The 24,076-nt window shown below is 49.5% G+C and overlaps 1 protein-coding gene across 1 annotated transcript in view; it reads right to left on the bottom strand.

Moving 5' to 3' along the window:
- The window catches only part of UTP20 (UTP20 small subunit processome component), a 1,390,303-nt gene that overhangs the window by 50,565 nt on the left and 1,315,662 nt on the right, over window positions 1-24,076 (bottom strand). The window contains exons 57-59 of the mRNA XM_069629877.1: window positions 9,320-9,516; window positions 8,791-8,862; window positions 171-431 (exon numbers count right to left, since the gene is read on the bottom strand). Of these exons, the coding sequence (XP_069485978.1) occupies window positions 171-431; window positions 8,791-8,862; window positions 9,320-9,516 (530 nt within the window). The remainder of the gene's footprint in view (window positions 1-170; window positions 432-8,790; window positions 8,863-9,319; window positions 9,517-24,076) is intronic.

The raw sequence follows: 24,076 nt of genomic DNA, 5'->3' as shown, positions 1-24,076 counted from the left end.
GGGACAGATTGACCATGAAGGACTTGGACATAACAGTGAAAAATCAACTAACAATACAAGACACAAAAGCAAATCGGTTCAAAGCACAACTGCAAGAGTGTGAAAGTGAAGTTAGGAAGTGGTGACTAGCTGTTCTTCCTAAGAGAGAGTGAACACCTTATAGAACAAACCTTTAGGGTGTGCTTTGGCGAGTAGGCTGCATCTCTTTTGGCCAAGAAAGACAGTTTTTTCATTAACCACATCAAGGTGGCTTGCTTTTCATTCTCCTCTGTCTCTTCAGCCTTCTCCTTGGGAGATGCCACCGTTTCACCTTCATCTCCTGAAATGTCCTGATCTTCACAGTCGATTCCCAGGTCTTCCTCTGGCTTATCCTGCACATCCGGGGCCAAAAGATACACTACTTTGGCCACAAAAAGTAAATTCTTTATAACCTACAGGGATGAGAAGAAATACAATGTTTAGATTTGCATCCATAGGCTGATCAAGTGTCTCGTCCACTGGACTCCACTGTCCAGCATGCAATGTCTTGGCAAGTAATGGTTTCTCAGCTTGCTCTGGATATTTGCACTATATTTCCCAGGAGGCAGCGTGTTCAGAAGGGGATTAATTCAATTTGGTGAGTCTTCTGGTCCTTCCCTGACACAAAACGTGTTGATTTAAATAGGATGTTCAATGCTCTGAACACTTTCTGAAAACCAAACACCCCGTACTTAGATGTGCAGAAATGTGTTCATAAAGGACACCCTGTATGTACAGTACGGAGCGGCTGTTTTTGTGGGAGTTTAATTTCGAAGACATTCTACAATCAAATCCAAATGCTCGGAGGGAACACCCAATTTAGGGAGAATTGTCAAAAGTCAAAAAGAGAACACACACCAAAGATGACACTAAATGAAGTAACCTCCCTTTGCAAGGCAACCCCAACAACACGAAGAACAAATTACTTACCTCTGGTACTGTTCTTTCTGATGGATGTCCTCTTATGGATTCCTCCTCTTAAATATATTCTTGAGAATGTTTCCACAACCAGGGGGTGGCGTGCGGCTTCGAGAACCCCTCAACACTCATCTGGATAAACTGAAAAGTCTGGATGCTCGCAAGATCATGGCATGGAAACAGCCAATTTCGTCCGCTGGTGAAGCCCTGGCGGGCTCATCGGTGACCAGAGGTTCCCAGGCAGCATGGACATAACCCTCACACTCGTCCATATGTGCAGTCATGGTATCAGTGTCCGTACCAGTGTCGGCACATGGTGGTTCCTCCTCCACTGGTGTCAAGTCCCTATGGGGTGGCGTCGGCTGGCGCTCTGGCCAGGCAGGGCTAGGCATACTCTTCGGCCTGGGAAGACTGCTTGAGAGGAGTCCTAGGAGGGCTGCGGGCCTGGCACCATGGAGGCAAGCAGTTTTTGTTGTATTTCCAACACCAAGTTTTGAAGGGTGGTGAACATGTCCAGCAACATGTCCCTGGGTGCTGGTTGGGGAGTGAATGGAGCCGATGTAAAACGATCAGGGCTGAACGACCTGTGAGGGGTAAACAGCTGATTTGGTTTCTGGTGTGGAGAACCCTCCTGGGATATGGGCTTGTGGCCCCCTCCTGGTTCAAGTAATAGCGCTCAGGCAGATGCTCATCCTCGGACCTACTATAAATCTAAGGAGACCTCCTCGGAAACCCACAAGTACTGGGAGAGATACCCTCACAGGCCTCGGGAGGAAGTCCCCTGGAGGTAGCAACTCCCTCGGCCTACTGAAGTCATGGTCAGAATAGCCGCAGATGGAGGTCTCGGGGGCAGAGCTACCCTAGGTGTCGTAGATGTTGTGGCTGGAGAAAAGGCTGTCGTCGGTGGACCTCTCATCGACAAAGTCATGGCGGTGGTCGACAGGGGTCGTCAACAAGGTGGTTGCCGATGTTGTCGTCGACATAGTCTTGGTCGTCGACAGTCGTGGTCGTCGACCAAGAGGCTGTCGACCAGACAGATGTCTTGGTAGACTAAGTAGTCACCGATGAAGTAGTGGCCCAGGTAGACAATGGCATCTTCGACAGGGTCTTAGCCACAGTTGACGAAGACGAGGAAGCCGTCGATGGGTCTCCAGCAGACCTCTCCCTCAAAGACTTGTCCTTGGAAAAGGACTTAGGTTTGTAAGGGGACAGGGACCTCTGCGGAGAAGGCACCCCCATCAACAGGCAGACTCACCGTAGACCGCGATAGGGAGCGTATCCTTCCCGAACCATGGGCCACAGCAGCGGCAACCTTCGTGGGATCAGATGCGTGGTGCTTCACCTTCTTTTCGATCCCCTGGGAAGGGGCATCCTCAAAGGACCTCAACCTCTTTTTCTCAAAGGGAGCATGCTCATGGGACCGGCTGTCCTCGACAAGGCATGACTGTGCCCGGAGGCTGCGTCAGAGGCCTTCTCCTACTTGAGCCAAGCCACTAACCTGCAATAGCGATCTCGCTTGGTCTTCGCCGGGAACCCACGGCAGATCTCACATCCGTCTTCATCGTAGTCTGGATGCAGACAAAACAGGCACTTGAGGTGACGAAACTCGACAAACACTCTTCAGTCCACATATCACGGCCCAGAGGAGACTTCTCTTGCACGCCTCGGAAATCATCGAGGTGAGATGTAGGCCAACCCCAAGCCTGTGCCCGCCAAACTTGGTGAGAAGATCTGACGATGGAACTCGATCCTTGCCAACAACGGGTCCCTGCTGCCGCTAGTGAACTGCGACGGTTGATGATAAAAGATTAAAGAAAAACTATTACAAGTTATCATACATGGTGAATTAAATCAAAATTCTCGAGGAGCAATGTGAGAGGACTCACAACACTGGAACATGCAGTAAAAATTTGAAGATGGTACCAGGGGTGGAGTTTAGGGCGATGACTCATTGGTTGGGGCAGTTTGACCCATAGGGCAGTGATTGGTTATAGAGGAGACGAGCAGTCTTCATGCTAAAACGAAACTGCTTTCTTTTCTACCAAGGATTCCCAGCCTGACAACAGGGAATATTCATGAGCATGTGAATCCATGTCAGATCCCATGCTGGAGAAGGAATTCAAAACAAGGCTTTCCTGCACTACTCTCCTTAAGGGAGTAGTAGTGCTAGAACAGACTTAAATAAAGGATTGGGTCTCCAGCGCTGGTAGCCTTCAGGACTGACAGGTGCCCCGTGTTAGGCAGAAACCTTTGCAGTTCCCTTAGGGACCACTGCAAAAGATTTAAGACTACAGGTGTTAGCAGTAAACCCACTTGGTAGCAGTCTGTACCACCCAGATTTACCCGGTAGCTGTGGCTGAGCAGTCAGACTTCCCTCAAGAAGAGTTAGGCAGTATGGAAAGTATACTCAATAGGCACTCAGATACAATAATACAAGCAAACACTGACCAGAGCTTTGGTATCAAAGTATATAATTATTTATTTAAAAACACACAGTTGAAACACTCCAGCACTCTTATTGTAAACTATCCTAAACACAGTTACTATTATGATATATACACCCCTTTTTCCCTATTAGATAAATCACAGTAAAACGCCACTTATTTTCATACAGAGGTGAGCGCTTAACTAGACTGCACTCTAATAAGTTTGTGAAAAAGGGGAGGGAAAAAGACAGAATATGAAGGGTTACACCACTCTACGATTCAGGAACACTATTAGCAAGGCAGAGAGCAAAAAGTCACTGGTGAGCCAAAGTCCAAAGGCTGGGCCCACTCTTAGAGAGAGCAGAGCACAAATGCGCCCAAGATCACACAGTTACACTAGGCTTAGAAAGTCTTGCAGAGGGTTCAGAAAAGCGTTGTGAGAGGCTTAGAAAAGTTTAGCCAGGGTGTCCCAGGCTAACCCAGGTTCGAAAGTCGGGGGCTAAATCTACCCCGTACAGTCGGTTGCAAGTGAAGCCAGGCGGGACACGGTACCTTAAGTGGGAAGGATCCTCCAGCGGTGGCAGTTGTTCCTGGTAGTGGTTGCAAGTTGCGTCGTCGTCCAGGGGAAGAGAAGATCTGACTTGGAGGAAAGATGAAGGTCGTTGCAGAAATCAGCCGCAGAGTTTTCCGGTTAAAGGTGGTACCTTTGTCTTGCGGTCGTGGTAAAACGTGGTATCCCGGTTGCCGGGGTGCTTAGCACGGGCAAGGCGGCCACGAGATACGTCAGGAAAGCGAAAAGACAGTGAAACTGGTTATCCCCACCAGTCAAAGGAAGAAGACTCTCCGGCGGGAGATCTCCTCTGTCGTTGGGAAAAAGTGGTGAGACGGTCCAGCAGGGCTCCACCGGTCGTGGTGTCGTGGCAGGTCGGCTCAGCTTCTCCCTCGTCGGATTCTTAGGTCCTGTGGCGACTTCTGAAGTTCCAGTCCCCAAAGCCCTGCTTTTATGCAGCAAACCCCCATTCACTCAGCCTAGCTGTCACTCAAACATGCTAAGTGGCAAGCCGGCCGGCTCACCACTTGGGCCAATCAGGACGGAGTGCGACTTGAGTTGCCTAGGCAACTCAGTCCAGGGTGCCTAAATTCCCCTCCACCCCTCCTAAGTACCCCAGACATAGTGGCACCACTGTGGAGGGTTTCTGTGGAGAAGCCCGCCAAAAAGTGGAACAAAGGGCTCGACTTGGGTTGGAGTCACAGAAGGGAACACAAACGGCATTTTAGAATCAAGTTTTGGCAAAAAATACCAACCGGAGAATTAATATTAATTAAATAAACCGGCAGTATGTTCGAGGCTACCGTAAATAATTAAATAAAGATAGTAGCCTAAAACAATGGGAAATCCTATAGAGATATATTCGCGGTTGAATATAAAAAGTAGTATCCACTGCCACCAGCCAAAACTCGATCAGGGGGGACGGAGACGTGCCCCCTCGACTAACAGACCCTGGGGCAATCGAATTGCCCCAGCCAGTACGTCCACAATATGATGGTTTGTACTGGTTCTGTTCAGAATTTAAGACTAGTAAAGTCAATGGTGACTTTACATGCCCTGGGAGACAGCAGTCAGTCCCAGGGTATGGAGTCTATACTGGGGGGTCACTATGACACCCCTGTGTTACTGCACGGTGGGTGCTGTGTAACACACATCACCAAAACACATGAAACCCTATGGAGTAAAAGACCCCATAACCCATTAAACACATCTAGATTCAAAGAAACACACTCAAATCATGTCCAAGAGTGAGGGTAAAAGAGTCTCACTCTTGGCAGGAGAAAAAAAATTAACCCCAAAAATCCAGCAAAGCTGCTGGGGGACTCACTAGGTTTGGGAAATTCAGCCTAAACAGAGAATTCTCCCCAACACCCCCAAAACGAGTCATGGCAGTGAGAGAGGTTTAAAAATACTGCTACCAAAAATCACCAGTTAGTCAGCAGATATGTTTGGGGTCCCAGTGAAGATAACTGAAAAGCCACGCAAAAAAAAAATAACCTTTCCTAAAATGTTTATCCAACCTTTCCTGAGTTGTAAATAAAGAAGCATTGACGGATAACCGGGGTATGGAAGTATTCTGATGATCCCACCAACTGACATTTAGATATGAACTATGCATAATGTTTGCCCAGGCGTACGTGGTGAATCTGCTAGCATGAACCTGAACATACTAATAGGTCGCAAAATGCATAGACATAATCCTGCTAAGCATGGCATGCTGGTGCAGGGAACTGGAAATTGTGCAAGGTGAAGGAGCGATTTGGCCAAGAGGAGGGTGAGTGGTGGCATGAGGGTGGCGGTGCGCATGTTCTTTCTCCAGAGTGGGGTCCTCAGTCTCATGTTCAGATGACCAAGCAGGTGTCTTCGATGGGGGTACGGGGGGGTCGCTACACTTTCAGTTTTGCTGCCTGCTCCCGCAACAACTTCAGGTTCATCTACCGATACAACCCGCAATGATCTGTGGCGTGACCTGTGCCGAGGCACCACACACAGATCCCATGTAGGTCAGTCAGAGACATCTTAGAGTTGCAGTTGTGCACCTCTTGAAACCCGACGGCTTGGGAGTGGGTATTTTTAATCGCAAAATGTTGAACAATTGGAAAAAACAGAACCAAATTCTCTCACGTGAGCCATTCCTCAAGCGCGCGCTGAGTGCACGGAATAAAGGAACATGGGAATAGTCACATAGTATATGTACGACGACTGACATGTCCGGAGTCGACGACCGCTACATTGAGTCAAGATGGATCCACAGGCGAGTCGAGGTGCACTATGTCCTCGGTTTGTTCATTGGACTTTTGTATGGCGCCTATACACAAGTGTTTCTAGGAGCCAACGGTTTGAAAGGTTTTCCGAGCAGCTGACGCTGGAAGTGATATCTATCTGATGAGGAATCTGCTGGAGAAAGCAATCAATTGAAATTAGAGTTTTGGGTGGGAAATTAGGGGAGGAAGGGACAAACTGAGAACAAAAAAGCAAACCCAATGGCATGTGGGCCAGAGCGAGAAGAGTAGAGGACAAGTAGGCACAGATCCACAAGCTTAATTATGCCGGCATAAAGTGCAGTCAGATTCTCTCCAGCAGCAGAATGACAGTCCCCTATCCAAGATGATATGATCTGATATGGCATTTGTAACGCGCCTATACACAAGTGTTTCAAGGCACGACGAGGCGGGGGGGGGGGAACAAGGGGAGAGACAACGATCCTACTAGGCCAGGTGTCATTTAGATCGCGCAAGTGCAAGGGTAGAGGGGACTGGGAAAAGTGCAAGGGGAAGGGGGGAGGGGAGTGCAGTACATGGTTAGTAGAATACAAGATAAATAGGGCCAGCTGGTGGCAAGTGCAAGGAAAGTGCAGTACATGGTTAGTAGAATACAAGATAAATAATGGCCAGCTGGTGGCAAGGTAAGTGCCGGGAGAAGGGGCTGTAGGATACAGAGACAGTCCTGTAGTGTAGGTAGGCAGTGCAGGGAAGAGTGGCTGGGCCAAGGACCGAGATCGGTGAGTGGCCAGTTGCAGATTCAGTGCAGGTTCAGTGATTTTAGCAGGGGAGAGAGGGAGAGAAAGCGGAGACAAAGAGGAAGGTTTTGAGGTGCTTCCGGAACCAGAGATGGTTCTCCTCAAGTTTCAGGGAGGCATGAAGGCTGTTCCAGAGGGAGGCCCCTGCTGCGGAGAGAGATCTACCCCAAGCTCGTTGCTTGGAGAAGCGGCTGACCCTGAGGTAGTTGGAGGCGGATGAGCGAAGAGCTCGAGAAGGAAGATATTTAGGAAGAGAGATTGAAGGTATTTTGGCCCAAGGCCCCAGAAGGCCTTGTGGACAATGCAGAGGGTGTTGAACTTAATGCTCGCAGCCACTGGGAGCCAGTGTAGTGATTTCAGTCCTGGAGAGATACGGTCCCTGGGCTTGAGGCCAAGGACAAGTCTCGCAGTCCTGTTCTGGATGAGTTGCAAAGGGCGGAGAGTAGAGGCAGGAAGATTTAGATAGAGGCTGTTACAGTAGTCCAGCTTCGAGAGAACCAGGGCTCTGGAGACGGTGAGCTTCTGGGGGAAGGAGAGGAAAGGAAGGATACCTCCGAGGAGGTGTAGCTGGTAGTGTGACTTCTTAGAGACGTCAGATATATGAGGAGAGAAAGAGTGTGGAGTCGAAGGTGACCCCGAGGGTTTTTGCCTTGCAGGAAGAGGGGCAAGGGAGGCCGGCCAGGGAGCTGCAGGGAAGGAGGGAGTGGGTGTGCCGATAAGTAGAATCTCAGTCTTACTGGCATTTAGGCAGAGGCCGTTGGCGGCACACCATTCCTGGATAGCAGAAAGACAGTCAGAGATGAGGGAAGGGGAAGAGGAGGCCGAGGGTAGCCTGAAAATGAGCTGGGTATCATCCGCATAGCACTGAAAGTTGGGACAGAGAGCTGCGATGCGGTGAGCAAGAAGTGCCAGATACTGGTTGAACAGCCAGGGGGAGAGGTTAGATCCCTGGGGGACACCACAGGTAGAGAAAAAGATGTCAGAGAGGAAGGAACCCAGTTGGACCTGGGAGGGTCGACTGGAGAGGAAGGAGGTCAGCCATGCCAAAGCCTGACCAGTGATACCCAAGTTATCACGGAGACGATTGAGCAGGATGGTGTGGTTGACAGTGTCAAAGGCAGAAGAGAGGTCGAGCAAAATGAGAACACAAGGGGTGTTAGAGTCAAGGTTTGAGAGCAGGTCCTCACGGGTGTTCAGGAGAGCAGTTTCCGTGCTTCTGGCAGTTCTGAAACCAGACTGATGGCCATGAAGACTACCAACAGATTCAGCATGGAGATTAAGCTGGCAGATGGCCAGTTTCTCCAGGAGCCCAAGATGGTTTAGTAAACAATGTATTTGGTTTCATTTGTGGACAAATCAAACCTCTCTATTTACGTACGGTCCAGGAGAGGAAGCAGGAAATGGACCATCCAGATTTCTTTCAGGAAATAATTGAGAATTGGACACTTCAGACAGGATTTATGTCAAGTGAAAGACTGCTGTTTGCTTTTCAATGCAAGGAGACAAACTGCAGACTGTGTGGGTTTGCATTTACATAAGATTTTAACCAAAAAGTATGTTTATTATTACTAGGGTATTTATTGAGCACTGGCCTATCTTCGGGAAGCTTCGGAGCACTTTACAAGTCATAGGGGAAGGTGAGGGAAGCAGAGACACAAGGGAGCGGGGTCCTAACGGGGGAGAGCAGGAAATTTGGCAGGAAGGGATCTACACGCAACCAGGGGAGGAGCAGATTATATGTTAATGGCGCGATGTCAGTTGCGATACTACGTTTTTGGTTGTCGTATGAAATCTTTATCCATCAGGGGGCTGCAGGGTGACATAGCAAGTACATAAAACATACACTCTGTTGCTTTTACCTGCTCTCCAAGTGCTTGGTCGAGAAATTTAGACTGCAACTGATGGCAGAAGGCAAGAGCCAGCTTCTTCATCTGTGGAAGTCGAACAAAAGTGTTACGCAAGGGTAATTACACAGTGCACTCCGCTGTCATAGCTTTGCGCTATGCAATAAAACGAGGCATTGGTTGACACACCCGTTGAAAAAGCACTACTTTCAAGAAAACAGAGGGACCATAAAATATAACATCTACCAGGAGAACATATCTGCCAATGGCGACCTCAGGTGTAGCTTGCCCCCACTCCTCACCCGTGACTCAGAAAAACAGAACAGTAGCAACAATAGCTGTTCATGCAGCATAACACCACCAAATGAACAATGTCTACAAAGCTCACAAGAAGGAGCAATTACCCCAATCAATAGTGCTACTTTCATCAACCTCAGCAATTCCAACCAAGAAAACTATCCCTCAATTTCACAAAGTTGGACACGTGCATGAGGTGGCGTGTCATTTTCCAGGAATACACGAGCCGCCAAGGCATAACATATACCTTTTTATCCAGGTCGCTGGTTAAGAACGAAGCTGCAGTGGGTTCGGACACCTTGGGTTTGGAACTGCTGCTCTCTTGGGAAAGCCATTTGCTAACAAGCTCTTCTGCCTTCTGGGAAGCAAACAGCAAACCAAAAATCTGGGTGGCCGTGAGCCACACCCAGCTGTGAGGATGCCACAAATGAGACTGGACATGAGCTGGAAGGAAAAGAAGAACAAGTTACTTTCTTACCTGGTAACGTTCTTTCGATGGGATGGTCCGACGACGTATTCCATATCTATGACATGTAATCAGCACAGCTGTGGTGATTACATGTCATAGATATGGAATACGTCGGAGGACCCAATCCCCTCGAAAGGATATACTGTAATAACAGGTTGAGTGACATATTGTGCACACCTCCTGTGCAGGGCTTCATCAACCAGAAATAAGGCAAGACAGTAATATGTTTAAAGTTACAGAACCTCCAACAGTGTCTTAAAGCATGTTTCTGATACTAAAATACTAATTCTAAAAAGATAAAAGAAAAAAATAAGGTGCATATTTTCCTTTTCCTCTAGATTTCAAAATTACCGCTGATGTGCAAAACTGTTCTGTAAAATGCTAACATTTTCACCACAGAGGTGCACTAAGGTTGTGATGGGCAACAACAGACCGATCTATACGCTACGTATTCACATCAAGGCTCTGACCTTTGTTCCATAGTCAGTAGGGAGCATGGAATGCCCTGGAATTACAGAATTCGGAGTCTGTGATCAATAGGTCAAGAATAGGCTTGTGCAGCCATGCGGATCCTATGTGTAGGTAAAGTGCCGCGGCTTCCTCCTCCATCCTGTGGGAGGGCAGACATTGCAAATATCTGGAAATGGCTGTACATTATGATTGCTCTGATCAATTGGGCAACATTCTGACTGGAAACTATGTGTCTAATTAATAAACCAGAACAAACGAGCACTGCAAGCTATTTGGTGGAGCCGGCATTTTTCCATATAAAAAAGAAGAGTTAAAATCCCCTTTCCAAGTCTGATATGCAGGAAAGAGGGAGGTTTTGATTTTAAAGGGTGGAACTCTGCCCAACAGGTATGGGCAAGGCAGGGTTCAAGTGGATGTATGACACAGACATTGGGAGCGATTAGTCTGTCAGAACTAAGTAGAATACCTACTTCCCAACTGTTACTTGCCAAAAACGACCAGCTTGGCTTCTTCCCTTATTAGCAGTCCCGCTTCCACCTCAAATGTAGCACTGAGCCTGCAATCACCCAAGTGATGGAGGAAGCGCAGTGAATCCCAGACACAGGGGATCGTGCCTCCTTGTCCTCCAAGACCTCTTGGCTGCCTTTGACACAGTTGACTACCTAACACTCCTCTCCCTCTTTGCCGACAGGATGGGCTTCTCCAGAACTGTCCCACCTACATAGCAGATGCCAGGTCATACCGTTGGGCTAATTCAGCTCCAACTGACTCCCAGTCACGTGTGGGGTTCCCAAAGGTCTACTTTCCAATCATCTTCAATCTATACATAGAACCATTGTGAACTCGCTTAAATGACCCTTTATCCTTTATTGAATCCTTTAGAATGCTGATGACACTCAGCTGTACATGAAGATCAGTGCCCCCCAGGACATTGCTTGCCTCAGCAATTGCCTGGCTACCATTGAAACATGAATGCCAAATGTTACCTCATACTAAAACCCACCAAGACCAAATATTTCATCCTTAGTTACCGCACCAAACAACAACTCGTGCAACAAAAGCTGGGCTACATGTACCTGGAAGGATTTACCCCACAGCTGTCAGACTCGGCCAAATCTGTGAGCTTCATTGTTGATAGTAACCACTCCTTCTAAAAGCTTATGGCAAAAAAGGCGCAAATCTGTTCTTCTTTCTCCCCTACACCCCCTTTAATGGGCCTCCAGCTGAAAACTGCCCCCCCCCCTCAAGGCAGCATGCCTCAATAGTGGTGGCCGCACACCCAACCATATCTCTTCAATCCGGTGCGAGCTTCACTGTCCCCCACCATACCCGCCAGGATTGTACGCTAAACGGCATGCATCACCTACAAAGCAGTCGCAAACAGAACACCACCATACTTGGCGGCTTAACTCCCGCACATTCTGAGGCTCCTGGAACCTCATGTGGCAAAACTATCAAAAGATTGGAGTCTAAGCTAGACCACAAAGATATCTCACAAGCACTCCTCCTGCCACGGCTCGACCATCCGTAACTCAATCCAGGAAGTGGCTCAAACTGCCCCCGCCATCCTACAGGCCTGCAAAACACTAAAAAGGTGTCTCTTTCAACAATAGCTGCCAGACATATAAAAATCCTTCTCTCCCCTCACCAATAGTACTGTGGTACTGTAAAAGAAATACAAAGCCCAATGCTGCCATTCTTCTGTTGTAAAGCGCACCATTCCTCTTGAGTTAGGTTGGCGCTATAAACCATTAAAAGTAAAAAACAAAAAAATGATAGACATTTTCAGAACTCGAAACATCTATTTAGTAATTTGTCCTGCTCTATGCTGCATTACTGTGAGTTGAGCAATGGCTCGCTTTTGACAGAAACGGAAGTCTCATGAATTTACCAAAATTGGGGTTATGGGATTACATCTAGTCTGAACCTGGACTTTGATTCGGGGGAAAAGGAAAAGCCTACCCAGTTAGAGTCACCAGCAATCTATCATGTCAAACTAGTCTTTTGGTTACCGGATTTTGATGACCATAGCCTTGGGGAATGCCTGCATCTGTTTCCACTCACCCAGGAGTTTAGTCTTTCATTAAATTCAATGTGTGAGGACACTGACATCAGATTGGTTGAGTGGGATACTGACCCTCATGTTGAAATGTGGCAAGTACAGGCCCAATGGTAATGATAGGGGTGTGGTTAGGATGTATTGAGGTGTCTCTTCAGAGGGACCAGTGTGCAGGGGATGCTTGTAGTCTGGAATCTCTAGCTGTTTTTGCCTGCCAGTAATCCATTTTTGGGACCCTCACAAGGACGACGGTGAACAGTGGCAGTTCCTGGCCTCCGACGATGCAGTGACAATTCAAGTGGCAATGGAGAAAATATGCTGACATATTTGTCTGAGGATAACTGACTGGAAGAGGTTCTGGATTGAGGAGAAAATTAAACTGCTGGTGACTGGTGCAGTTGTGAATCAGTGAGGTGTCAGAGTGCAGCAGTCACAGTTCAGGGCTTCCCAAAGCCACAACAGTTGTTTGAATGTTCTTCTGCGCTTGCTTTTCCTTTGTACCCACAAGTCTTTGGCTCTGTCCAGTACCAATGCTATTGATGTCAGTGCTCCAGGCTTCTCATATCGGGTCTACAAAGGCGCACTTTCTCTGGGAGCAGGGGAACCTTGAGGCCTGTGAACCAACTGTGCCTGCAGGGTCAATGGATGGGAGCGCTGGCTTCGTCTGGTCAGGTGTTGGTAACCGGGCAGACCATTATGCTTCTTCTTGGTTCCAGTACAGTCTGGCTAGGATGCCCTGCTGAACTTATGTTAAGCAAGAATAGAGAAACTTGCCGTGACCCTACCTCCCACCTTAAATTGTAGAATTGGTAACTGCAAGCACACACAGCTTTCAGTCACAAGGATGTATCTTTTGATGGCAACTCAATCACTGGGGCTGCCACAATCAAACTATTCTAGGCTTTCCTCATAGGACTCCAGACACCGCTCAGGTATTTGGCCAGATCTCTTACTTGATCTACAGCCCTTGCCCTTGAAAGGCAGCCAGAGGCCACCACCATTCATGGCAACATCCTTGCTCCGCTCCTTCAAGAGGAATAGAGTTTGCGTGCCTCAGTACTGAACTTTAACAAGGGATCCCCTAGAGCAGGCGTCTGCAACCTTTGGTTCTCGAGAGGATTTGGATTACTTCTCTCATCAGCACTAACAATAGTCAATGGTGTCAGATCTGTTGCAGGGTCCTGCTCTTGATTGCCACACCAACCGGCAAAGCCCACACAACTGTACCTGCACAGTGAACAGTATGTCTGGGACACCCAACCCCCTTCCCCTCCCCCTACTCCCCTTCAAGACTCCTGGCCTTTCAGGGGCAAATCACAGATTTGTATCCCTGTATGAGGCTTTGGAAGAGGACACATTTGGGAAAATGGTTGCTAAACCAGCCAGGCAATGACTGAGATGGGGGTCTCCAAGTAGAAAGTTCAGGACTTTTAACCTCAGTGGGCTGCAAAGCGCAAAACGAGGTTCATAAAAACATGCGTTCAAGTCCACTGTAAAGTGACCAGTGCAACGCAATACACCAGCGTACCAAGGGTTTTACATTTGCCAATAAGGTGCAGATAAAATCAACTTCCTCACTAGAAATGGACAGCTCATATTTATCACACTTTCATGTAACCGAGGCAATGTAAGATTCAACCAAGAGAAGAGCTGCAAGACAGAGCCAACAAGGAAAGGGATTCCCATCACCTCGTCTCACGCAGCAGGTTCCTTTTTGTTAAGCTACATTTACAAAATCAGCCCTGGTGGAGGATGTCAGGAGGCCGCTCTATTTATGATGAACAGGGAAGACACTGAGAGGTTCGCCAAAACCCAATCATGGTAGATAGCTGAGCAGTCAAGGCTTAGGAATGTGTGAGCGCTCTAGGGCTACAAGGAGTCCACACAGAGCAACATCAGTACTTCCAGTTAAACAGGTAAGTATAAAAATACTATTATTTATTAGGCCTTTAGTTAAACACTAAGCAGAAAGAAATCTAGCTAAATATTGTCACACAAAACCCTTATTTTTCATTTTCTTTTTATTTAGTGTACATCTAGCCACACTGACTTTGTATACACAGCACAACACAACCATACATCAAACAAGTATAAGGAACAAGTTACTTACCTGTAACTGTTGTTCTCCAGCATGGGTCTGGCATGGATTCACATGCTCATGAATATTCCCCGTCGTCAGGCTGGGAATCCTCGGTAAAGAAAAAATCAGTATCAGTTTCGTTTCTGATCTGTCTTTCGTAGTAGTAACCAATCACTGATCTCTGCGTCATACTGACCACAGCCAATGACTGTCATCTCCCTAAGCCCCGTCTCTGGCAGCCATCTTCAGATTTGGTAGCACGTGAAGTGGCAGTATGACCAAGTGAAGAGCCGTAGAGGGGTAGGCGGGAGGGTTCGCATGTGAATCCATGCCAGACCCATGCTGGAGAACAACACTTACAGGTAAGTAACTTGTTCCTTCTCCAGCATGGGGTCTGGCATGGATTCACATGCTCATGAATATAAGAATACATAGCAGTACACACATGCACAACCACGGGTGGTGGCAAAGGCTCAACATTAAGCAATACAACAACTCAACATTAAGCATCTCTTACCTCCTCACCAGGCTCACCTTAAGCGAACAGGTTGTGCAGCACTGCTTGGCCGACCCTGGACTCCTCCCTGGAATCCCGATCGACGCAGAAGAATCTCGTGAAGGTGTGCGTCGACCTCCACGTAGCAGCCCTGCAGATGTCCAGCAGGGGCACACCAGATAGGAACGCCATAGTAGCAGCGATCGCTCTGGTCGAATGGGCTCTCGGACGGCCTGGCAGCGGTCGGTTAGCCAACCGGTGGCAGTGCATGATGCAGCCGGAGAGCCATCTAGAAATAGAAGACTTCGAGAGTGCCTTCCCTTGATTCACATGTCCAAAGTTCACAAACAGCTGTGATGTCCTCCGAAAACTCTTTGTGCGGTCCACGTAAAACTTCAGCGCTCTAGCCACATCCAGCCAGTGCAAAGTCCTCTTGGCCGGTGACGAAGGAGACGGGAAGAAAACAGGTAACACCAGGGGCTCGTTAAGATGGAAGTCCGACGGCACCTTGGGCATAAAGGAGGGGTGCGTCCTAAGCACCACCCTCGAGGCATGGAAAGTCAAGTACGGTGCTTTGCAGGATAGGGCCTGGATCTCTCCCACTCGTCATGCAGAGGTAATGGCCACCAGGAATGCAGTCTTCCACGACACAAACTTCATCGGTGCGGAGTGCATCGGCTCGAATGGGGGCCCCATGAGCCTAGTCAGCACCACGTTAAGTTCCCACGCCGGAGCCGGGGCCTTCACCGGCAGGAACGACCGGAAAAGTCCTTTCATGAACTCTTTCACCAGTCGATGGGACCACAGGGACGTCCGTCCTGTGGTTCTGGTATATCTGGAGATCGCTGCCAGATGAATCTTATTGGAGGCATGGGCAAGCCCAGCCTTTGCCAGCGATAGCAGGTACGGCAGCACCTGAGGGGCCGTAATCCGTAGGGGGTTGATCTTCTGTGCTCGGCACCAGATAGAAAACCTCTTCCACTTGTGACCGTAGCATTTGAGAGTCGAGGACGCCCTGGCCTTTGCAAGAACCTCTCTGCAGTCGGCCGGAATATCGTACCCTCCAAACTCTAGCACTGCAGGCCCAGTCTTCTCGGCTGGGGAAACCTGCTGGCGAACCTCTGGAACTTCGAGTTTGTCGCTGTTGCAAACAGGTCGTTTTGGGGTTTGCCCCATCGCCGGAAGAGTTGATCCACCTGATCCTGGCGCAGCTCCCACTCGTGACACACGCGCAGCTCCCTGCTGAGCGAGTCGGCGATGGTGTTTCTTTCTCCTGCCAGGTGGAAGGGAACCAGGAACATCCCCTGGGCGACCGCCCAGTGCCACAGATCCTGCGCCTCCTTGGATAGGGCTGGGGATCTGGTACCTCCCTGCTTCCGTATGTAAAACATTGTCGTGGTGTTGTCCGTGAAGATCCCACCACCTTGCCCTTGAGCGACGGGAGGAACGATTTGAGAGCCCAGAACACGGCTCGGAGTTCCAGGATGTTGATGTGCAGGAGCTTCTCCTCCGGGAGCCAGAGGCCTCTTGCGTGGAGATCTCCGGTGTGGGCGCCCCAACCTTCCAGGGAAGCGTCCGTTGTCACCGTCTCCTGGTACGCCGGCGTCTGAAAGTCCTTGCCCGCCGTGAGGTGCGCTCGAACGCCCCACCATTGAATCGCCTGCTGGAACACCTCGTTGAGGGGGACCCTGTCTTCGAAGGTGCCCTTTGCCTGCGTCCAACGGGCGGCGAGAAATTCTTGAAGAGGGCGCATCCGTAGTCTGCATAGGCGCACCAGGTAGATGCAAGAGAACATCATCCCCAGGAGGGACTTGATGGACCTCACCCTGGCCACGTCCGTGGCTAGCAGGCGCTGCACTTTGCCCAGAATGGTCTTCGTCCGTTTTTCCGACAGTGCCGCCAGGCGCCTCACTGTATCGAGCTTCGCTCCCAGAAACAGGGCCACCTGCGACGGCACCAGGTGGGACTTTGGGTAATTTATGGCGAATCCCAGGTCTGTGAGTAGCTGGACGGTCCTCGCAGTGTGTTCGACGGCGAGTTCTCTCGTCCTTGAGCGGATGAGCCAGTCGTCCATGTAGGGGTAGACGTGAATCCCCTGCAGGCGCAGCCGTGCCACCACAGGTGCTAGGCACTTGGTAAAGACCCTGGGGGCCGACTTCAATCCCAACGGCAGTGCTCTGAATTGGTAGTGGCGTCCCTGGACGACGAACCCGAGGAACTTTCGGTGACTTCTGAGGATGGGAACGTGGAAGTATGCATCCTCCAGGTCCAGCGATGATAGAAAGTCGCCTTCCTCCAGCTGTCCCAGCACGTGCTGGAGGGTGACCATCCTGAACTTTTGTGACCTGATGTATTTGTTCAAACTACGAAGGTCCAGGATGGGGCGCCAGCCACCCGTCTTCTTCCTGACTAGGAAGTAACTTGAGTACGCCCCGTGCCCCAGAGCCTCTTCGGGACGGGCTCGATGGCGCCTTTCCTGAGCATCGCCCGTACTTCCAACAGCAGTTGCGGGATGTGATTTTCCTTCCTGGCCACAGGTGGAATGTGAGGGCACTTCTTCAGGAATTCGATAAAGTGTCCTTTTGCCAGGGTATCCAGCACCCACCGATCGGTGGGGATGGATGGACTTCCACACGCCGACGAACTTCGTCAGCCGGCCTCCCACCGGGGTGCTTCGGTGGGGGCCCGAGGCCACAGCCGGTTCAGTCCTGCTTGGAGGTGGTGGCCTTGCCGCCCTGGCCACCTTGCCGACGGCGGCAAGGCGCTCCCTGCTTGCCGCGACCCCTGTAGGCCTCCTGAGACGAGGAGCGTGTCGCCTGGCGGTAGGACGACGAGCCACCGCTGGATCCCTTGGAGGCCCCCTGTCTGCCTCCGGAGCTCCTTAAGGGCCGTCGTTGCTGAAGGGCTCCTAGGGCGCGGGCCGTCTCCGTGTCCGTCTTTATGGCTTGGAGGGATTCGTCCACCGCCTTCCCGAACAAGTTGCTGCCGTCGAACGGCATGTCCAACACCCTGGTCTGGACATCCTGACGGAAGTCGTTCGCCCGGAGCCAACCCCGTCGTCGTAGGCAAACTCTGTTGCCCAGCTGGCAGAACCCGGTATTGGCAATATCGGTTGCCACCATTATGGTGTGGTCTGACGCCACCTCGCCTTCTTGAAGTATTTCCAGGGCCTCAGACCTCTTGTCGTCCGTTAGGAAGTCCAATATGGGGGCCAGCTTAAACCAGAGCTCCCTGTCGTAACGGGCCACGATCGCCAGGGCGTTGGCCGCTTTGATAGTCGTCGCCGCCGATGAAATGACCTGTCGCCCCATGGCGTCCAACTTCTTTCCCTCGACGTCCGGAGGGGAATTCGACGTTGAGGCTCCTGACCCCGCCGCTTTCTTCTTCGCCGCCGCCGAGACGACCGAGTCTGGCGTTGGCTGGGCCCTGAGGCACAGGGAAGCGGTCTTGGGGACCCGGTACTACTTCACGTACCGGTCCCGTTTGGCTGGTGCCGTGGAGGGGTTCTTGAGTACCGACAGGCCCTCCTCCCAGATGTCATCGATTAGAGGCACCGCAATGACAGTCTTCCTCTTGGCCTCCCGGCGCTGATAGAGGAAAACTTCCTTTTTCTGCTCCTCCGGGCAGAGCTGGAACAATTCGGACGCCCTGGCGATCATGGCGTGGAATGAGCCAATCTCGTCGGGCGGAGATGCCTGTGCGACGGGAGACCCGTTCCGTCGTCGCCCTCAGAACCCGTCGTCGAGCCCACCGCACCGTCATCTCCCGACTCGTGGGAGGATGAGGAGGGAACTGCAGGCCTTACGGGGGCGAGCGGCGGACAGGGTTGGGTCCTCTGTCGTTTGTTCTGAGGACTTCCCGACGGGCCAGGTTGCGGGTCCTCCGGCCTGGGCTGTGGTAATATCGTCCTTATCTCAGAGCATAAGGACTGGATTGCAAACAAAATGGCCGCCGAGCCATCCTGAGGCCTAGGTTCCGGCTGCGCCGGAAGGGAAGGCTGCCCTTCCTCGCGATCGTCGTCCTCCTCGGTTATCTCCCGAGGATCTTTCTTGCGGGACCGAACCTTCTCGAATTGTACTTCGAGATTCCTCGCGACCTCGGTCAGTTACCCCTCCGAGGCTGACTCCGAGCTCGAGGAGGCTACCGTGCCCTCCCCCCCTTGTTCCATCATGGGGGCCATGACGATGGGCTGAAAAGAGGATTCCCTCCTTGGTGGCAGGGAAACTCTAGCCCCGGAGGCAGTCTCCGCTGGCGGGGTCTGTGCCGGCTTGGCCTTTGCCTGCTGGGTAGGGGCCTTCACCACCTTAGGTGCGTCCTGGGCCTTCTGCTTAGGGGGAGGGGCGACGCCTCGCTCCCCCTCTCCCGAGATCAGACGGGGCTTCTCCCGAAGCTTACCCGGGGTCTCGGACTTCCTATTCCCCGAACCGGAGTGCTGGCTCGTGGTTGACGGTGCCGGGGAAGGTGCGCCCTGCCTGACGACCGAAGAGCCCGACCTTTCGGGGCTTCCGGAGCCAGCGGACCCGCGGCGCTTGGCCTGGTGTTGGGCCCCCGTTGCCGGGGCGCCCGCACAGGACTTAGAAGCCTGCTCGGACCCTTTCTTCTTCTCACCCGTTGAGCCCTTCTCCAACCAGCTGACGAGACGAGATCGACGGTCCCTCATGGTCCGCTCCGACAAGTTCTTGCAGAACTGGCAGCCCTTCTCTACATGAGTCTTGTCCCCATGAAGACAGTAGAGGCATCGCAAATGTTCGTCCTCCTTAAACACATTCTTCAGCCCGCATCCAGGGCAGCTGCGAAACAGCTTGGGTCCGGGTGACGAACTCGCGTCCTGGGCCATCTCGAAGTAGGCCGCGAATCTTCTGGAATCCTCCAAGAGGTTGATTCGATGAAATCTTCACCCTTGAGGGGCGTAGGAAAATCCTGCAACGGGTACCCGTTAACGGGAGTAGAAACAGTGGAGCTTGAGGCTCGATTAACCGACAAAATGTGAAAATTCACCTGAAAAAGCGCGAAACACGCAGTAAAGGCTCGAGAGCTAAGCACAAGGACTCCCAACACTTGAACGTGTGGTAAAAATCTGAAGATGGCTGCCAGAGGCGGGGCTTAGGGAGATGGCAGTCATTGGCTGTGGTCAGCATGACGCAGAGATCAGTCATTGGTTACTACTACGAAAGACAGATCAGAAACGAAACTGATACTGATTTTTTCTTTACCGAGGATTCGCAGCCTGACGACGGGGAATATTCATGAGCATGTGAATCCATGCCAGACCCCATGCTGGAGAAATGAATGTACATCGGGTACTTCACTCTAAAAATAAAAAGGTAATACCATTTCACAATACATCTAATGAAACTCATTACTTAAAATCAGGCTTATCGTAAAATCCAAGATAATTCTTCTAAAATGTAGTAATTTTAGTATAAAATGTCACCATAAAATAGATGAAATTAGTGTTTTGCCCGTCCATCCACTTGTCCCACATGGTACATATATCTGCCTCATGGATAGCATTATTGAAGGCGTTCACATGTCTGTATCTAATCCAACTGAGGCTTTCACAATGTAATAAAATGTGCTCTACAGATTTAATGACTTCAACACTGCATAGGCGACACATGCGGTCAGTTCTAGCCAGGCCAATCCTAGCGCCCATTATTTCAAGAACCTGGCTTAAATTGAATTTCAATAACAAATATTCTCTAATGATTAGCCCATCAGGATATGCAAAACATATAGTCCGGTGTAAATTCAATGTTTAATATATGGACCACTGTTTACATTAGTTGATAGCTGTAGGCTTGCAGCGTGTCCCAGAGCTTTAGGCTGGCAGCGTGTCTCATAGCTCTAGGCTGGAAGCAGTTCTCATAGCTCTCGGCTGGCAGCGTGTCTCATAGCTCTCGGCTGGTAGCGGTTCTCATAGCTCTCGGCTGGCAGTGTGTCTCATAGCTCTAGGCTTGCAGCATGTCTCATAGCTCTAGGCTTGCAGCTTGTCTTTTAATCAATATTTGCATGCGTTCACAGATATTCTATTGGCTTGATCAGTTAGCTCTCCAAACCATGTCTTGTGAATAGTGCACATCAGCCCCAGACAACCTATTTTTTCAAACTGGTCAGGCTTCATATAATCACGTAGGCAGTTGGCTATGATAGTACCATTTTCTAAATGCATTATTTTCTCATAACACATGTACGTATGAAGATCACTGGTGTACCTAATAGGTTAAATTCAAGTCTCAAGAACTCCACTGACAATGACGTAGGCATACGAAACAAAATCCTAAGTAATTTTACCTCAAATTTATTTAACTCATTGATCAATTTGTGACCCCATACCTCTACTCCATAAAGCAAAACAGGTTCAATTTTTGCCGTATAGAGCAACAGGATGGTCTTCAATCGAGGTGTCTGCGCGGTTCTTTTATTAGACCTGTCAGCTGCGTTCGACACAGTTGATCCTCGGCCGTGCTGTCTGGCAAGGTCCTCGACTGGTTCATATTCTTTATCGCCTATCGATCTCAATCTGTTTCTCTACCACCTTTTCTCGCTCGTGCCCAGTTCTACTGTCCTGTGGTGCTCTGCGGGAATCTGCTCTCTCCCCTGTCCTGTTTAATCTTTATATTAGGCACCTTTTGTCTCTCATTCTGTGCCATGGCTTCCGTTATTATTCCTATGCTGACACAGAAATCCTGGTCCGGCTTGACTTAAATCAAATCAAGCTGAGACTGCCACTCGGTTACGTTGATGTCTTCAGGAGGTTGGGGAATGGATGACATCCAATTGGCTGAAACTTAACGGCAGTAAGACTGAGGTGCTGGTGGTTGGTACCACCACCCCTCTTCTTAACTGGACAAATTAAAGTTGGGCCACCGCACTTGGCCCTCTTCCGATATCCGTGTCTTCTGTGAAAAATTTGGGGGCGACTATCTCCTCATCTCTTACCATGGATGGTCAGGTGGCAGCAGTATGCAAAAGCGGCCATTTTAAACTTTGCATACTTAGAAAAGTTCTTCCTTTTGTGCCTGAAAAATGCCAGGCTCCGGTGGTAGCTGCGCTTGTCATGAGTGGGTTAGACTACTGCAACTCGTATTTAGCTCAGCCATGGTATCTGATTAACCGCCTCCAACTGCTGCAGAACGATGCCGCTAGAGCTGTCTTAGGGCCCTACTTTGGCACCCACATGACCCCTTTACTGCAGCAGCTCCATTGGCTCCCGGTTGAAAAGCGGATTTTGTTCAAATCTCTGTGTATGGTTCATCGGGCACTCAACGGCGTAGGACCTGAATACATTCAGGCTAAATTCACGCACTACACTCCCACTCGTCTCCGCTCACAATCCGCATTTCTCATTGTAGTATCCCGCTTTAGATTGATGCGCACTGGCGGTCATGCCTTCTCAGTGGCCGCCGCTAAGGCTTTGAACACTCTCCCTTTGCTACTGCGCAAGACTGATCATCTCGTCTTTCGTCGCCTACTAAAGACATTTGTATTCTAAGTTCTGGCTGTTAGGTTCTTGTTCACTCTTTAGGGCCATGGTGCCTTCGGGCGTTTGTGCGCTCTACAAATAAAAATAACTACCATTTCTGACAATAAAAGAGCTAATTGTGTGCACGATATTTCTTCTTGTCTTCCCAATGTCTCTTCCAATTAAGATTTGTATCCACAATGACCCCGATATTTATAGGCGCCAACGCAGTCAATCACAGAAACATTAATGTTCCACTTATATCTGTCATTATTGGATTTATTCGACCAGTTAGAGACATGATCTTTGTTTTAGTTACATTAATGTGGAGTCCGTTGCTTTCTGCATAAACATTAAGTGCCTCTAGCATCATTTGAAGACCCCTCTGTGTATGATCCAAGAGTATAAGATCATCGGCATATTCAAGCCGGTTGATTATTTGCGCTCTCACTTTAAACGGAAGAGCATTCAGGTTAGCAAGCGCAACAGCCAAATCTGCAAGATCGAGGTTAAACAGGGTTGCCGCGACTATGCAGCCCTGCTTAACACCTCTACAGTTTGCCCTTACCATCGAGGCAAACTCTTATGCTGGTACTTTTGTGTAGTAGATTCAACATAGATAAGAGACAACTTAGAATAGCCCACGCTGCAAGCTTAAGCCACAGTCTATTTGTTATTACAGTGTCGAATGCAGAACTAAAGTCAATGAATGCTACATATACTGTCGCTTTTCGTCTGTACCAGGCATATTCGACTGCAGATGAGAGGATAAGGAGGTTGTGAATGGTTTCCGCATTCTTTCTAAATCCAGTTTGATTTGGAGACCATATACCCTTCTCCAGTATCCATTCATTAAGTTCAACAAGGAGAACTTTAGCAAAGTGATTGGCCGGTTTGCCTAGCATAGCCAGCATACAATAGTGGGCTGGATTGCTCCAATAGCCTTTATTATGGACTGTGAGGATATGGCTTTGTGCCCAAGACTTGGCCAATACTCCACACTGATCTATATGGGTAAGCCGGAGGTTCAACGCTTCTGCCCACAGCTTAATCAAGTTGTTACAAGTCCCATCAGGGCGGGCTGCACGAGAATTGCGCAGTTGTTCAATTATATAAGTGAGATCTGCCACAGTCACTTTACATATCCAGGTAACAAATGGCAGGGTCACGTCAGGATCGACAGGGGTAGTGGTCTCAGGGTGACCGCAATATGCGTTGTCCAGTCCTCTTCCGGGACACTTAATAGGCAGACCTTTTAGTACATCCCTTGATCACCATCCATATACCCATATTGTTTCCCTGTTTCGCATAGCTAGCAAGGGGATCCCATTTTTCTTGCTCACATTGCCTCTTGTGTTGTCTTACCCATCGACGATAGTTCTTTTTTCAACTTTAATAGCCACAGATATCTCTATGCCAGAGTACTGGCCAAGTGGAGAGTGCAGTATCTTGGCGATTTTATCGTATTTCAGCTTTTTTTTCCTACTCTCACTATTCAAGCGTTTGCCTACATTTTGGTAAATTGTCTTTTTTTGGACTTCATCTTTAATGCTCGTGGGAAGCGCAAGAAAGTCTACAATCATAACTGTTTTTTCACTTACAGGACAGTTAGCAAATTTACTAATAAAGGTCTGAAATGAGCTCACAACAATTTGCTTAGCTTTATCAATATTGGTTTCATTCCATAGTATTTGATTCTGTTGCTCATTAAGAAAAATGTCACTGTTTCGGTTCTGCCACTTGTTAAGACATTTAATAGAATGCACATGGGTAGATGATCACTACCGGCACGTTCAAAGATGGCCATATCTTTGACTAATTCTAGCGCTACTGTGTTGGTAAAAACAAAACAGATAGTAGAGGCATTGCAACCACTCACACGCGTGAATGCCTTATGCGAGTCGCCAGGGCAATGGCCATTCAATTCAATTAAATTATGGGATTGTAGCAATATTGCCCAATCA

Source organism: Ambystoma mexicanum, chromosome 12, assembly GCF_040938575.1.
Source record: "Ambystoma mexicanum isolate Mex_15411 chromosome 12, UKY_AmexF1_1, whole genome shotgun sequence".
Taxonomy (NCBI): Eukaryota; Metazoa; Chordata; class Amphibia; order Caudata; family Ambystomatidae; genus Ambystoma; species Ambystoma mexicanum.
Note: the sequence above shows the minus strand (reverse complement) of the source record. Positions and strands in the feature narration are given on the sequence as shown.